This window comes from Otolemur garnettii, unplaced genomic scaffold (genome assembly GCF_000181295.1).
Source record: "Otolemur garnettii isolate 467f Iridium unplaced genomic scaffold, OtoGar3 scaffold00004, whole genome shotgun sequence".
NCBI classification, from domain to species: Eukaryota; Metazoa; Chordata; class Mammalia; order Primates; family Galagidae; genus Otolemur; species Otolemur garnettii.
The window spans coordinates 23318780-23333170 of NW_003852399.1; the positions used below are offsets into that span (position 1 = coordinate 23318780).

Sequence of the window (14391 nt, forward strand, 5' to 3'; positions counted from 1 at the left end):
TGTCACCCCATCCTAGTGCTGGGGATGCTCAGTTCAGTTAGACACTGCTCTTTACCTCTAGGCTGCAAAGTCATAAAAGTCACAAAAGATTCCTGCTCCTCCTGCTATCTCACTCCTGCTGTGGTACAAAGGCTCCTCCCTTGGCCAAAAATAAAAGTTCCCCAGCTCTCCTGTTCTCCGCTGCAGGAACACTGCCACTCAGTGCAAACGTAGTGATGGTTTGGGGGGTGGGGGTGAGGGGTGTTCTTCTGCCTTTCATGCAAACCCAGGCCAGGTGACCATACTGCCATTGGGGATTCAGTCACCCCGTAAGGTCCCAGAAAAGTCATCTACTGCACCCGTGAGCTACATCTGCACCAAAGGGAAGTCTATCCCGCTATCCACACATTGGCCTACATACTGAGGCCACTTGGCTGGCTGAGATGGAATCATACTCCTTCCTTGCAGAGCCAAGCACAGCATTTGTGTCTCTGCTGGAAGTAGCCCGCCATTCCCAGACCAGGAAAAGGGAGTTCTCAGCTCAGAAAAGCACATACTCTGGTTTTCTCAGTTCCAGGGAGTATTCCCTTAGTTTGCTTCACTTTCTGTTCCCTTAGAAGCACGCTCCCTGAGGACTAGACCACTGGGAACCCTGCAACTCCCCTGGGTCCAATAAGCCCTGTGCACTCGCTTCCCTGATAGCAGGCTTACTGGGGTGTCCAACTCACTGGCCTACAAGCTACATGTGGACTTTTTGCTTATCTGTGGTGTCAGATACTATGAAAATGATGCACTAATTTTTTTTTTCTCATCAACTTTCATTGTGTACTTAATGTGAGGCCCAGAAAAGCCAAAAGGTTGGATATCCACAAGGGTGCCTGTGATTTAGGTACACAAGGACTGAGGTTTCTTGGGCAGGACACAGTGTCATGACAGCTGCATCCCAAGTATGGCACCCTGCCACCCAGCCTAAGTTTATAGTCCTGTACAATGCCCACAAGAAGTCCCCAAACTACTGCCCACACCAGTGTTTGGTTTAGTGAAGGCAGAGGAGCTCTCCAATAGTTTGGATACCAGCAGTCCACTGTAAGTGAAAGGAGAGCCAAAACATTCCCTCAAAATACCAAGTCCCTCAGAGTCCCCAGCTAATCTCTGCCAGCCTCTTGCTTCCTTCTTCTGTGCCCCACATTCTTCCCATGAGTTCTCTGTTATACTCTAACATCCTCCTCTTGAGTCAGGATTATCCACTTTTAATTCTGGTTCTTCCTCCTGAGGAAAACTGGCATCCAAAGTCTTTAGTCAGACATTTTCTATTAAATTTAGTGTTAATGTGCACAACCTCCTGATGAAATGCATTCCAAAACCTAATATTCTATTGTGTGACCTATGTTTCAGTATTTCCTTTTCTTCTCCCTAAACCTAACTACTTAAAGCTCTAGGGAAAAAAAATCTGTCATGCAGCTATCTAGTTTTTAAAGAATGAGTCTATGTTCCCATTATCTATTTTACTTATTCACTTGTTCATTCATTTTTTTTAACTCTATCTCCACTGGTTATTGCCTTTCTATTTTTGTCATATACCTCGACCATTGTAGTTGCCATTTTAGGGACTTTTAGATATTGCAACAAATATTGGCAGCATCCATTCCACCTACATTCACCATTTCCTACCAGTAGTCTCCTTACTGTAAGGATCTGTGACAGTGGGTACTTTCTCCTGCCAAAGGAGCATTCACAGTCAGTGAGTTCCAGAGAATTGTAATAACAACTCATGAATCAAAATAAAACGAGAGTAGACAGATACATACTCCAGCTTCCCTTCCTATTATATGGGATAACTCTGAGGTCATTCTACCTTTGTCCTACGACTCCCCTTAAGATAAAGATGATTGCCAAAAGAGGTAACTAGTTCTTGAATGTACCAAGAGTTGTGTCCTTTCTATTAACTGAATAGAAACTAAACTATTCTATTAACTATTAAACTATTCTATTCTAAACTATTCTATTAACTGAATAGTTTTCACGCTCCCTTACTGAGGGTGCCCAGGATTGCCTTGAAGATAAATTGTACTCAAATCTTTTTCAGCTAACATGATGGATCTCAATTTAAAGCAGTCCTCTAATCTTAAATACACCACAGAACCTTTTGATCAGGTTGCAGTGGTATATTAGGTCCATTATTATAAAACCATGCTCCTGATTTAGTTGAGGATTTCTTGTTGTTTTCGGCACAAATTACATACCCACATAACCTGTATGTGAAGACACAGGGAAAAGAAATTAGTGATTCCAAAAGGTAAAAGCAAATAAAAAAGGAGACCAAAATTCAAGCCAACAATCTAATACACTACCCTAAGATACATAAACAGTAGTTCAGTCATGAAACCACCACTGCTTTCCTCAAAGAGTGCATGTTCTCTTTCAATTTTGCTGTTTTGCAAAAGAACTGGTGTAGACATCATTTCATTATTCTCTCAAGACATAGCAACACATCAAAGTGATGACTTTAAGCACTATCTAAAGTGATCCCCAGTTGTCTTACTTATTGTAACTGATACCTTGTAACCCACTGTGCTCTAAGTAGAAATTATATCTGTTTTTACAAAAATGCAAGACTTTTGTACTTGTTCACAGAAATGCACCTGCCACTTCTCAGCAATAGCAATAATATAAAATAGATTTTTTTAAAAAAATATGTTATTCAAACACAGGAATAAGTATAGAAAATAATTATTTCCCATGATAATCTTCCATTTTCCCTCTTTCAAAAAAAGAAATTAAGAACCTTATATACTATTTTTAAGAGTTTAGCCTTTAAACATAGAGAAGCTCATAGAACTGAATCAAAATAGTTACAACACAGTTAGCCCATGGACATACCCATCTCACCAAATTCTTCACTATAAACCTATAAACACGTTTACTTGCTTCAATAACCCTATCACCCTTCAGTCCAGGATAGAACCTTTGGAGGCATCATTTACCTCCCCATTCTCTTAAGACCCACTTGCAGTTAATCCCATCAATCCAAACTCTATAAGTATCTTAAAACCAACTCTTCTTCATTTTCAGTGCTCCTATCCCAGTTTATCTTTCCTATGATAGTAACCTCCTATCTAAGTTCCCTATTTTACTTCACTTCTTTATTTCTATCTAGCTGATAACCTAACATTCCCACATCAAACTGAAGATAATTCAAACCTATGACAGCTCAAGTCCTGAACATCACATACAGCATTTATAAAAAACATATAACGATTTACATCACATTTAGGCTACTCACTGTTGCCTAAACATTTCACATATTTTTATTTCTGGTCGAAATGAAGATTAAAAAGAATACATTTACCTAAAGATCAAATAAAATGTTTACCTGTCTGAAGCTATGTCACCGGCAATTTGGTGCTTCACGCCTGACCCATTTTTAATAGAATCCTGTCTTGTGAGCCCATGAGATCGACTTTTCTCCACTGCAGGTACAGATAAGTCACCTGAGGGTCTTTGCAGCTGGGCCTGCTCATGTAGTTTTGCTTTCTTCTCCTGAGGAGCCTCCTCATTTCTTAGTCCTCGAAGAACCTTTTGATCAGGTTGCTGTGGTGTATTAGATCCACTATTATAAAACCATGCTCCTGATTTCGTGAGGATTTCTTGTTGTTTTCGGCACAAATTACATACCCACATAACCTGTATGTGAAGACACAGGGAAAAGAAATTAGTGATCCCAAAAGGTAAAAACAAATAAAAAGGAAGACAAAATTCAAGCCAACAAAAAATTATATGGTTATCCTTCTGAAGTTAAAATGTAATCCAAATTATCTACTACCATAAATTAAATAATGTATCCTTTCTTTTAACCCTGTCAGAATAATTCTATTGATCAATGACATTTATTGACAGTAAAAATACCAACCTAAAGTGACAAATTACTGGTTGCTCATTTGTATTCTTTAATTATTTTTATTTAAATTAGAGGTATGGCATATAATACACAGGAAATGGGTTTCAAAGCTAGACAGTAGGCTTTAAATAAAAATTCCAAGGTTAGAAACGTTGCAACCTTCAATAAGATACTGAGCCTTCATATCTCTGAAACTTCATTTCCTTTACGATAAAGTAAGGAAACAAAGGCCAGGTATAGTGTCTCATGCCTATAATCCTAGCACACAGGGAAGCCAGTGCAGGAAGTTTGGGGTCTGGGAGTTCAAGAACAGCCTGAGCAAGAGTGAGAGTCCATCTCTATAAAAAACTGAACAATTATACAGGCATGTTGACATGTCCCTATAATCCCAGATACCTGGGAGGCTGAGGCAAGCGGATCACTTGAGCCCAGGAGTTCACAGTTGCAGTGAGCTATAACGATACCACTACACTTTAGCCTAAGCAACATAGTTAGACCCTGTCTCAATAAAAAAAAAAGAAAGAAAGAAAGAAAGAATAAAAAAAGGTAAAATGGGGATATATTGTTTTGAATACTGAAGATTAGAAATAATTTATATACAATGTCTAGCACGTTACCTGGTATATATTAGACTTCCAGCAAACTAGCTGTTAATATTAATCTTCTATCACCAGTTATATTACATGCTTCTTAAAGGGGCTTTTATTTCTTTTAAGTAGCTCCTAAGGCTAAAAGAAATCTAGCAACATTGTTGACCTTCAATAAAAATCTATTAACTGCTCATAATTTATAGTAAGACACTCAAATTTTTTATAGTGATACAAAATGTTAACACAAAACTTACCATTTTAACCATTTTTAAGTACTCATCTCAGTAGTGTTAAGTATATGTACATTATTGTGAAACATCTGCAAAACTTTCCTTTTCCTTGCAAAACTGAAACTCTGTAAGCCCATTAAACAGCATCACCCCTTTTCCTCCTTCCTACAGCCCCTGGTAATGACCATTCTACTTTTGATTTTTCAATAGACATGTTTTTAAAACTCTAGAAATCTAAGTATCTTATAATTAATGTCTTTGTAACAAAAATACCTTTCATTCTCTTCTGAAAAATATTTCTCAATTAATGAGGAAAAAATCATATTGTCATGAAATAAAATGTGAGTTTATATTTCAAGTGAGTATTTGCTGAAGTTTTGTGTCAAATACTGAATCTTACTCAGCCCTCCAGGTTACTAAACTTTTTCTCACATTTAAATAAGTTATAACACTATAGATAATCCCAGTAAAGGAAAGGTTCAACATGGTGTTTTCAACTGATACAAGAATGTTTTTGTAAAAAAATATCATTTAAATTTTTCCTTTAACTGCCCATTATCCAGTTCATATTATTTGTACAGGTCTTATCACACAACTTTGTACTTGATCACTTTTTATTATTTTGTTCTCTCATTGAATTATATATACCTTACTGTTTTCCCAGTTAAATTTGAAATTCATTGAAGGTACGAACTGTATCTTCTATTAGCACAGTATTACTTTATAGATCACAGAATAGTAAGCTCTCCTAAATGTATGCCAACTTAAATTTATTTGAAGTTCTTCTGGGAAAAATATAGCAATACATTTGATATCATCATCCCCGTATTTGTTTCATCAACTTTTAAATGAACTGCTCATCAATAACATCAACATAGTGCCATTTTTTAAAGTAAATCAGAAAGTGTTTTTCAGATGAAAATACCAGCATCTCGCTCAAATCGAAGAAAAATGAGTACCTCATACTTTAAATTTCTTTAGCTGTCATTGGCTTGAATAGGTAAGAAATATAAACATAGCTAACCCTTTAATCTCAGAAAGCAAACATCAACCAAGATCTTTAGCCTTTTGATGCCATCTTGTGACGAATGCAGGTATTGCAGATCTACTTTGCAAAGTAAAAGGTACACACTATCACAGAACCACAAAATAATGTAAAAATAAATGAAGTTTGAATGTCAATTTTCTGTTTAAACAAATTACTATTCATGCTTCAGCAATAATATATGCTAAGTGATTCTAATGTATGAATATGTCTAGAATGAGTCACAGAGTACTGAAAAGTATCATCCTTTTGTGTCTGGTAATTAACAATGAAATAGAAATGAGTTTGTGAGATAGACAGTTATTTAATCACTATCATCTACAGAAACAATCTTTTGCTACTTTATTATTTGTCACAAGGTAATCAGTTTACTTAACATCTTTTAGAGCAGATATTCTCAAAGAATAGCTCTGATACAGCATCATCAGTATTACTTAAGAATACCTAAAAATGCAAATTCCCAGGTCCCTCCTCAGACCCCCTGAATCAGCAACTCTGGGACAGAGCCCACCAATGTGATTTTTTTTTGGGGGGGGGGGGATACTCCAGGTAATTCTGATGTTTGCTAAAGTTTGAGAACCACTTGTGTAGGAAAGAGATTCCCAGTTCGGTATGTTAAATGGGTTGTGAGTGTGCTCCTCAGAGTAGCGAGACAAGGCCAAAGGAGTCCAGGAGCAGCCTTATCAGTTTAGTTAGTGTAAACCATTAATTGTACAAGCAGTATCATTTCTGTGCAGCCCAAAATGAGAAAAGGGTTCAGAAGTATGACAGACTTTGTTTTCCTCATCTGTTAATATCCAGTGAATATTAATGAGGTAAATGAGTATAAGGTACAAAGGATAATGTCTGAGTCTTATTAAAGACTCTCCATCCATTGAGATCCTTCTCAAAGTCACTAGAGTAGCCACATTGGTTGCTCTTTTTCTGAATAGACTATTTGTTCCCTCATAAACTGCTATGTCCTAGTAACTTCATATTCATTTTCTAAACCCAGGTTACCTTTCTATTCTTTTTTTACCATCTCCTCCAACTCTTAGATTAATAGTTTATTAATCTTTAAAGATCAGAAATCCTAAATCCATTCACCTCAATAACAGTCATGTATGGCATAATAACAGTTTGATCAACAACAAACCATATATACAACAGTGGTCCCTTAAGATTATAATACCATTTTTTTATACTGTACCTTTCCTGGTTAGATAGGTTTAGATACACAAATAATTAGCATTTTTTGACATTCAAATGTACAGTATTCAAGTACAGTAACCTGCTGTACAGGTTTGTAGCCTCAGAGCAATAGGTTTTACAATATAGCCTAGGTGTGTAGTAGGCCATACTACCTAGGTTTGTGTAAGTACACTATGATGTTTGTAGGATGAAATTACTTAATGATGGCATTGCTCAGACTGCATCCCCACATTAAGTCATGTATAGAAGAACTGACATTTCCACTTGCAGCACACACACAGCAACTTAACTTATAAATTAATGACACTGAACTACCTCTCACAAACACATGAATGTGCTACGAGATGCTTTTTCTTTAAGTGGCTATGAAATGATTAATGTCTATAACTAATTTGAGAATAAAATTACAGGACTTTCACTAACAGAATCCTTTAATCAACTAAGATAACACACAACTGTATTTTGTGATGATTGTCATTAAAAATACCTTAGAAACATGCATGGCTACATGTGGATAATAAAGAACTTAAATGTTGTTCACTGACACAAGAGAACCAATTTTACATACTTCTCCCCAACTCCATATTCCACGAAGTAATGTAGATTAGCTTGAAATCAGCCATAGAGGGTGTATCTAGTTGGAGGAAATTGGAAAACCCCACAAATCAAAGATTTTTCTAACAGAGAATTGGTTGTTAGCATTTACAGACATATCACTGACTATAATATATTCACTACATTCTACTAAAAGAATAATATTACATTCAGTATTAGCAGACAAACTTAGATGAAGCTATAATTTATGTAAAAATTAATTCAGACCATAAAATTAGAATTTATTTATAGATAGGCAAATAACTATTAACATTAATTCATTAATTATTCATTCATTTATACAATATTAACTAAATGGCTAGTATATGCCAGACAATATTCTAAGAGCTGGTGAACACAGCTAATAGACATAGACTTTGCAGTAGAGTTTAAAGTATGGAAATAATGGTACAAATATTGTTTATATTATAATTATGACAATGCCACAAGGAATACATTCACACCATAGATCCCTTGATGCCTTCTTCTCCTGCTCAGACTACATTTGAAATAAAACAGCATACACAGGAGATCTGCAAGAGGCCTGGAAATCCAGAGAGGCCCAAGCAAAGTATTATCCTAAAATGTTCACATCATCAGGTCCATGGTGCCTCTGTTGCCGAAAAGGCAGATTTCAAGTGCAATTCAGGCTACTGACCTACAAGCTCCTCCCTAAGCACTGCCATGGTAGATTTTGAAAGCTGATGTACTAGTCCAGGATGTGTTCTGGATTTGTTCTGTAAAATTTGGATTCAGTCAAAGGGGCCTCACTCAAGGATCCAGAAAGCCAAATGTGGCCCAAGGCCACAGATCCCCCCCTGCCATCTGATACCCCTGAGACAAGGAACAAGATTTTCCAAGATTCCTCATGAACTGTATGTATAGCATCTTACTTTTATAGGATGAAAAAGGAAAGTCTGATGACATCTTCCACAAAACTCTTGGGAGGTAAAAAGCAACATAAGAAGCTTTAACATTGACCATTTCCAAGTCTTAGTTGTTACAAACTCTTCTAAGTTGGCTGTTATGGCTCTGAAAAATTACTTACAAAGAAATGTACCTTGTTTATTTCTCTACTTTTTATCTGGTTTTCCTCAATAGTACACTTGGCAGATTTTTCTTTAAAAGGCTTTCCAATCCAAATTTTTGCCACCTGCATATTTTCCAGCTATTATTTATTTGGAAGCTATTTTCCTACAAGAACATACACAAGTCTATTTTCCATACAAGAACATAGGCTATTTTCCATACAAGAACAATCACACAAATACAACAGATGTGATCATCTGTTCACATCAAAACATTTGGCCTGCAGAGATACAGAAAGAGCACAACCTACGCCAACTGTTGGCTAGAATTGGAACTACATGAGGAGACAGGCTCAGCAGATAGGCTCCAGCAGCAGAGCAGGCCAACAAACACACACAAACATGTCTGTCATCAAAGCAGAATAGGAAAAACATTATGTTCACATAGGGATCTGAAAGGATTAAAGCCACCCACCAAATTTTAGTCTGATAAGTTACTCCTTTAGATAAATTCTCTATGATAATTCTACACCTTTCTTAGCTATTCTCAAAGGAAGTATCTAGGTATTCTGTATAGTTTCTGCTGCTACAAACCGCACCTTATCTAATTCAACCTGGTTCTTCTCAACTTATTGTACTCCACTATTAATTTGATCTCACTTCACTTCCCACAGGCACAGCTGACTTCTCTTAGTGTCTTAATCCTCTATTCATTTATGGCATAAGAAATCCATTAGGCTCTTCTCACTTAAGTAGGTATTGTGACAGGGACATACAGTTATTTTTATGTCCTTTATTCCATGTTGGAGCAAAGGACAGTTCTAAAAGCCAAGTCTGACCTTTCCTTGGCCTTTCTTATCATGATGCACTACAAGTTCATGCTGAAGTACCTATGCCCTTTAATGAGTACTGAAGAGACCGCAGGAAGCTCCACAGCAGGCACAGGCCGTAAATCAGGTAAACAGCCCAGGTAGCAACGACCAATCAGAAATTCACATACTGCTAAACCTGGTGGAGACTCCAATCATAGAAGGACAGTCGACCAGTCAGAACCCAGGCCTCCCCAATGACCAATAGGTGATCAGACACTGACTTCTTCCCCAGCCACCTTCCCTAGCATTTTATTGCAACCCATAGTACCCTGCGAGAAAGTGTATAAAAACTTCCCTGGCCATTGTTTCAGAGCCACTCCCTTGCAACCACCCTGTAAGCGGGAGTGACCAGAACATATGCCTGAAAGAAATAAAAACCCTCCTTGACTTTTCATGTGTGCAAGGTGGTCTCTCGGCAGCGTCTTTTTGGGTCCCAACAGTACTAAGATATCCTGAGGGGTTATTTCCTTCTGAGAATCTCAAATATTAAGAAGATAAAAGCTGTCATTCAATTTAACCAAACCACAACCCACTCCTCCGTCGAAGCCTGAAAAAAAAGAGATTGGAATATACCTCTGATTGTCCCCTTACCTCTACCTTCTTTCTCCTCCCTCACAAGGACAGAAGGGGCATTTCCTCGACTTATTCTTTCCCCAAGTGCCCTTAGGCATAGTAATGAGATTCCATCTTCCAAGGTCATCCATTCATAACTTCCCTTATGCCATCCATTGCATTAATAGGAAAAAGAAGTCAGCTTACTCATACTATACTCATAAAAGAATCTAAACTGGAAGACTCTTAAGATATACACATTATATAAGATTTGACCACTGTCAGATATGTGTAGGTATTAATATTTGCCTACGTACAAAGTACAGACCAGATCCACAGCCAGAGAGAAAACTCCTGGGAGCTGCTGGTTCCTAATAAAATGGTTGATTTTGCAGCTTTGGATGGGAGTTGTGGATGGGACGAGGATAGAAGGGAATCCTGAGGTAATAATACATAAAGGATTTTGAAAGTGCCAAATTTTGAATATAGCAAAATTAACTGAAAGCAGAACAAAGAGTAGGATTGCTGAAAAAAGAAACTGTCACTATGGTTGAACTTTTACATGCTATTTAAAGGGTTAGGATTATTCAAAGCATGTTACTATTTATGTATTTCCTTTGGAAAAGAAAATAGCACTATCAGAATTATTGAGGGATTTATTTACTATGTGAGTATGCTCCAAGAGAGTGATACCTTGTTCCCCCATTCAGGGCTGGACAAGGGAACCTCTATTTCCTAGGCCTGGGCAATTTCATTTAAGTACCAGATCTCTTCTGAAGGGATGCCCTGCCATTCTGCCCCCAGGTGCAGGGACTGCATTCATTCATTTGTTAATATTATCATTAACATTGAAAAGGTGTCTCCCATCTACAAAGACCTGCCCAATTGTAATTCTCAAGACGTTATATCCCTAGACAAAGGACCCATGCTGAGACTTCCCACTTCCTCTCTGCCAGAAGCTCTGATGCTTTTTATTCATTCTATATTCATTCCTATCTAATAAATCCTGTCTTACCACTGATCTGTGGTCCATGGGTTCATATATCCAATCCCTGAGGTCAAGAATCTACTGCAGAAAGAACTTCTGGCAACAAGAGGATTATCAAAACATAACCAAAACCAACTTCAACCAATTAAATTAGAGAAATGAGTAGTAATTTCAACAGATTTATAATTAATATGATGAGTCCATCTCAAAAGTTTTGACACTTTGAAATGCTAAATAATAATTAAAGGATAGAAAATGGTAATAGAAACTAAAGACAAGGCTGGGCATGGTGGCTCACACCTATAATCCTAGCACTTTGAGAGACCGAGGTAGGTGGATTGCCTAAGCACACAGTTTGGAGACCCTGTCTCTAAAAATAGCTGGGCATTGTGGCGAGCACCAGTAGTCCCAGATACTCAGGAGGCTGAAGCAACAGAATTGCTTAAGCCCAAGAGTTTGAGGTTGCTGTGAGCTGTGATGCCACAGCACTCTACCAAGGGTGACATAGTGAGACTCTGTCTCAAAAAAAAAATGACTGTAGACAAGTATGCTGAAAATACAATCTTACATTTTATTGCCATTAGTATTACTAAAAATTTTAGATATATGCAATACTATTTATCAAAACAAAATACACAATTGCAAAAAAAAAAAAAATCCCACACTGTTTAACTTAACATTTAAAGCCCCAGAGAAATTATAAAGAATTAAAAGCCCTATCATTCTGCCTAATCTTAAACTTTTACCCCCTCTCTACTTTCCCTAAACCCTGTTTTTATGTCTAAACACTGAAGCATTTTCTTTCATGACACATAATAAACCTGAGCTTTCAATAGGAAGATTTTTGTTTCTACACCCATAACTTCAGATTACAAATAAAAATGAAAGGAAATGAGCAGAGCTAAAGCGTCAAGCCTGCTGTACTCCCAGCCAAAAAGTAGGTACCAGTAGCTGAGAGCATAGCTCTCAGGGGATGGCAGAACCAAAAGTGCTCCATGTGAAATGAGAAATGGAAAATTAGATTCACTTCTTGATAGCTGAGGCCTTCTTCATTAATAGAGTCTGAAAAAAATACTGTGGAAAGCTTCTCAATCTGCTGCTTCAATGGAGCTGTGGACTCAACCAAGTGAGATAATCTTGTTATTTTGACATTGAACAAAGCCAATATCAAGATTGCAGCAAAACCCCAATTCATTAATGAAGATCTAGTTCTGGATTAGAGATCCCAGAGACTGCATGAAGGCAATGATGAAATTGTTAATAAGGAATAGGTAACTTCAAGGGGAAGGAAGAATAGAGAGAGAAAGATGAGAGAGAAAGAGGAGATTCTAAATGGCTTTATACTTGACTCTTATCACACATTAATGGATTTTAAAATGGGGTTATATCTACAGATATACAAAAATCACTCAGCATTCATAAAAAGCCAGGTATATCTGAAAATAATACAAAATCTAGCAAACAAGAAATAAAAATCAGCAATACTTTACCCTGATAAAGGATAATTTTTTGGGGGGGACAGATTCTTATCATGTCACCCTGGGTAGAGTGCAGTTGCGTCACAGCTCACAACAAATTCAAACTCTTGGACCTAAGCAATTCTCTTGCCTTAGGTCCCAAGCAGCTGGGATTACAGGCACCCACCACAACACCTGGCTATTTTTTTGTTTGTAGTTGTCATTATTTTTTGGCAGGCCCAGGCTGGATTTGAACCTGCCAGCTCCGGTGTATGTGGCTGGCACCCTAGCCACTGAGCTACAGGATAATTATTAATATAAGGATAATTATTAATATAAAAACCCTATCCTATTTTATTTTAAGAATCAAAGATAAGAAAATAATCCCTGCTCGGCGCCTGTGGCTCGACCGGCTAAGGCGCCAGCCACGGACACCCGAGGGGGGGGGGCCCAAAGCCCCACCCCGGACCCGCCAAACAACAATGACGGCTGCAACCAAAAAATAGCCGGGCGTTGTGGCGGGCGCCTGTGGTCCCAGCTACTTGGGAGGCGGAGGCAAGAGACTCGCTTGAGCCCAGGAGTTGGAGGTTGCTGTGAGCTGTAATGCCACGACGCTCTACCCAGGGGGACAGCTTGAGGCTCTGACTCAAAAAAAAAAAAAAAAAAAAAAAAAAAAATCCCTTTACCATCACATACCACAGTATGTCCCTGACCCCACTATTGTTTTGTTTTTCTATATTTGTTTATGTGGAACAACAAACACAAAAATAAAACACTGGGTAAACTCCTGCAGAAGAGGCCAAGATGGCCAACTGTAGCCAGCAGAGGCTCCCATCCAGAGGGAGAAATAATGGCCAGAACCAACCCAATAAAGCAGAAGATCAGGAGCTGAGCTGACAGAGGATTAATAGGTTTGCATCACCCCTGCTGAGGCAAGCTGGGATTCCAAGGAAACAAATTTCAGCTGAGAATTCAACCCAAAGTCACTGATCCACTAGAATTGGTCAGAGTCTAGCTAAATACAAGACAGACCCACCTAGCCCCATCATACCAAGCAGGTCCCCAGAGTCTCACGCTGTAGTACTAAATGGGACCTAGGTAAAGCCTAGGGGAAAAGCCGCAGTCACCAGTCCCGGCACTCTGGTAAAGGGCTGATTAATTACAACTCCAGGAACCCTCAATTTAATCCCACCTTACCAGCCTCTCTAAACAAATGGTGAAAAATAACCATGGGGCACAATCAGCAGGAAAACTCAGGCAACATTAATAACCAGAGTAGATCAACTCCCTCAAGGTACAACAAAGGAGGTGCAACAGGAGATCCTATTCATAAACAAATGGCTGAGATGTCAGAAATTGAGTTCAGAATTTGGATAGCAAATAAGATTAACAGAAATGAAGTATAATGGGAATTAGAAGTTCAAAGAATGATTTAAAAGATGGCTCAGGAATTCAATGAAATCAAAGATAAAATCACCAAAGATTTTGACAAATTGAGGCAAGAATTTGCATCCCTCAAAGACCTGAGAAATACAGTAGAATCCCTCAGTAATAGGATGGAGCAGGCAGAAGAAAGAATCTTGGACATTGAAGACAAAGCTTTTGAATGTTCTCAACCGCTCAGAAGGAAGAGAAGTGGAGAGCAAAAATGGATCATTCCCTAAGAGAGTTGTGGGGCCACTCCAAAAAAACAAACATTTGCCTTATGGGAATTCCTGAACGTGGTAAGATTGATCTGAAAAGCACAGATGCTCTACTCCAAGAGATTTTACAGGAAAACTTTCCAAACATGGTAAGAGACACTGAAATTCAGATAGCAGACAGTTTCAGAACCCCAGCACGACTCAATCCAAATAAAGCATCCCCTAGACATATTATAATTAACTTCACCAAAGTAAATATGAAAGAGAAAATCCTGCAAGCAGCCAAATGTAAGAAAATCATAACCCACAAGGGGAAGAATATTA

General features: G+C 38.0%; 1 protein-coding gene across 19 annotated transcripts in view; it reads right to left on the reverse strand.

Moving 5' to 3' along the window:
* Nucleotides 1-14391, reverse strand: part of RIMS2 (regulating synaptic membrane exocytosis 2) — a 597279-nt gene that overhangs the window by 400241 nt on the left and 182647 nt on the right. For 18 of the 19 annotated variants that reach the window (XM_023517386.1, XM_023517366.1, XM_023517393.1 and 15 more), the window contains one exon: nt 3353-3663. In XM_023517386.1, the coding sequence (XP_023373154.1) occupies nt 3353-3663 (311 nt within the window). Of the gene's footprint in view, nt 1-1690; nt 1694-3352; nt 3664-14391 lie in introns of all 19 variants that reach the window. The other variant, XM_023517385.1, reaches the window with a different exon arrangement.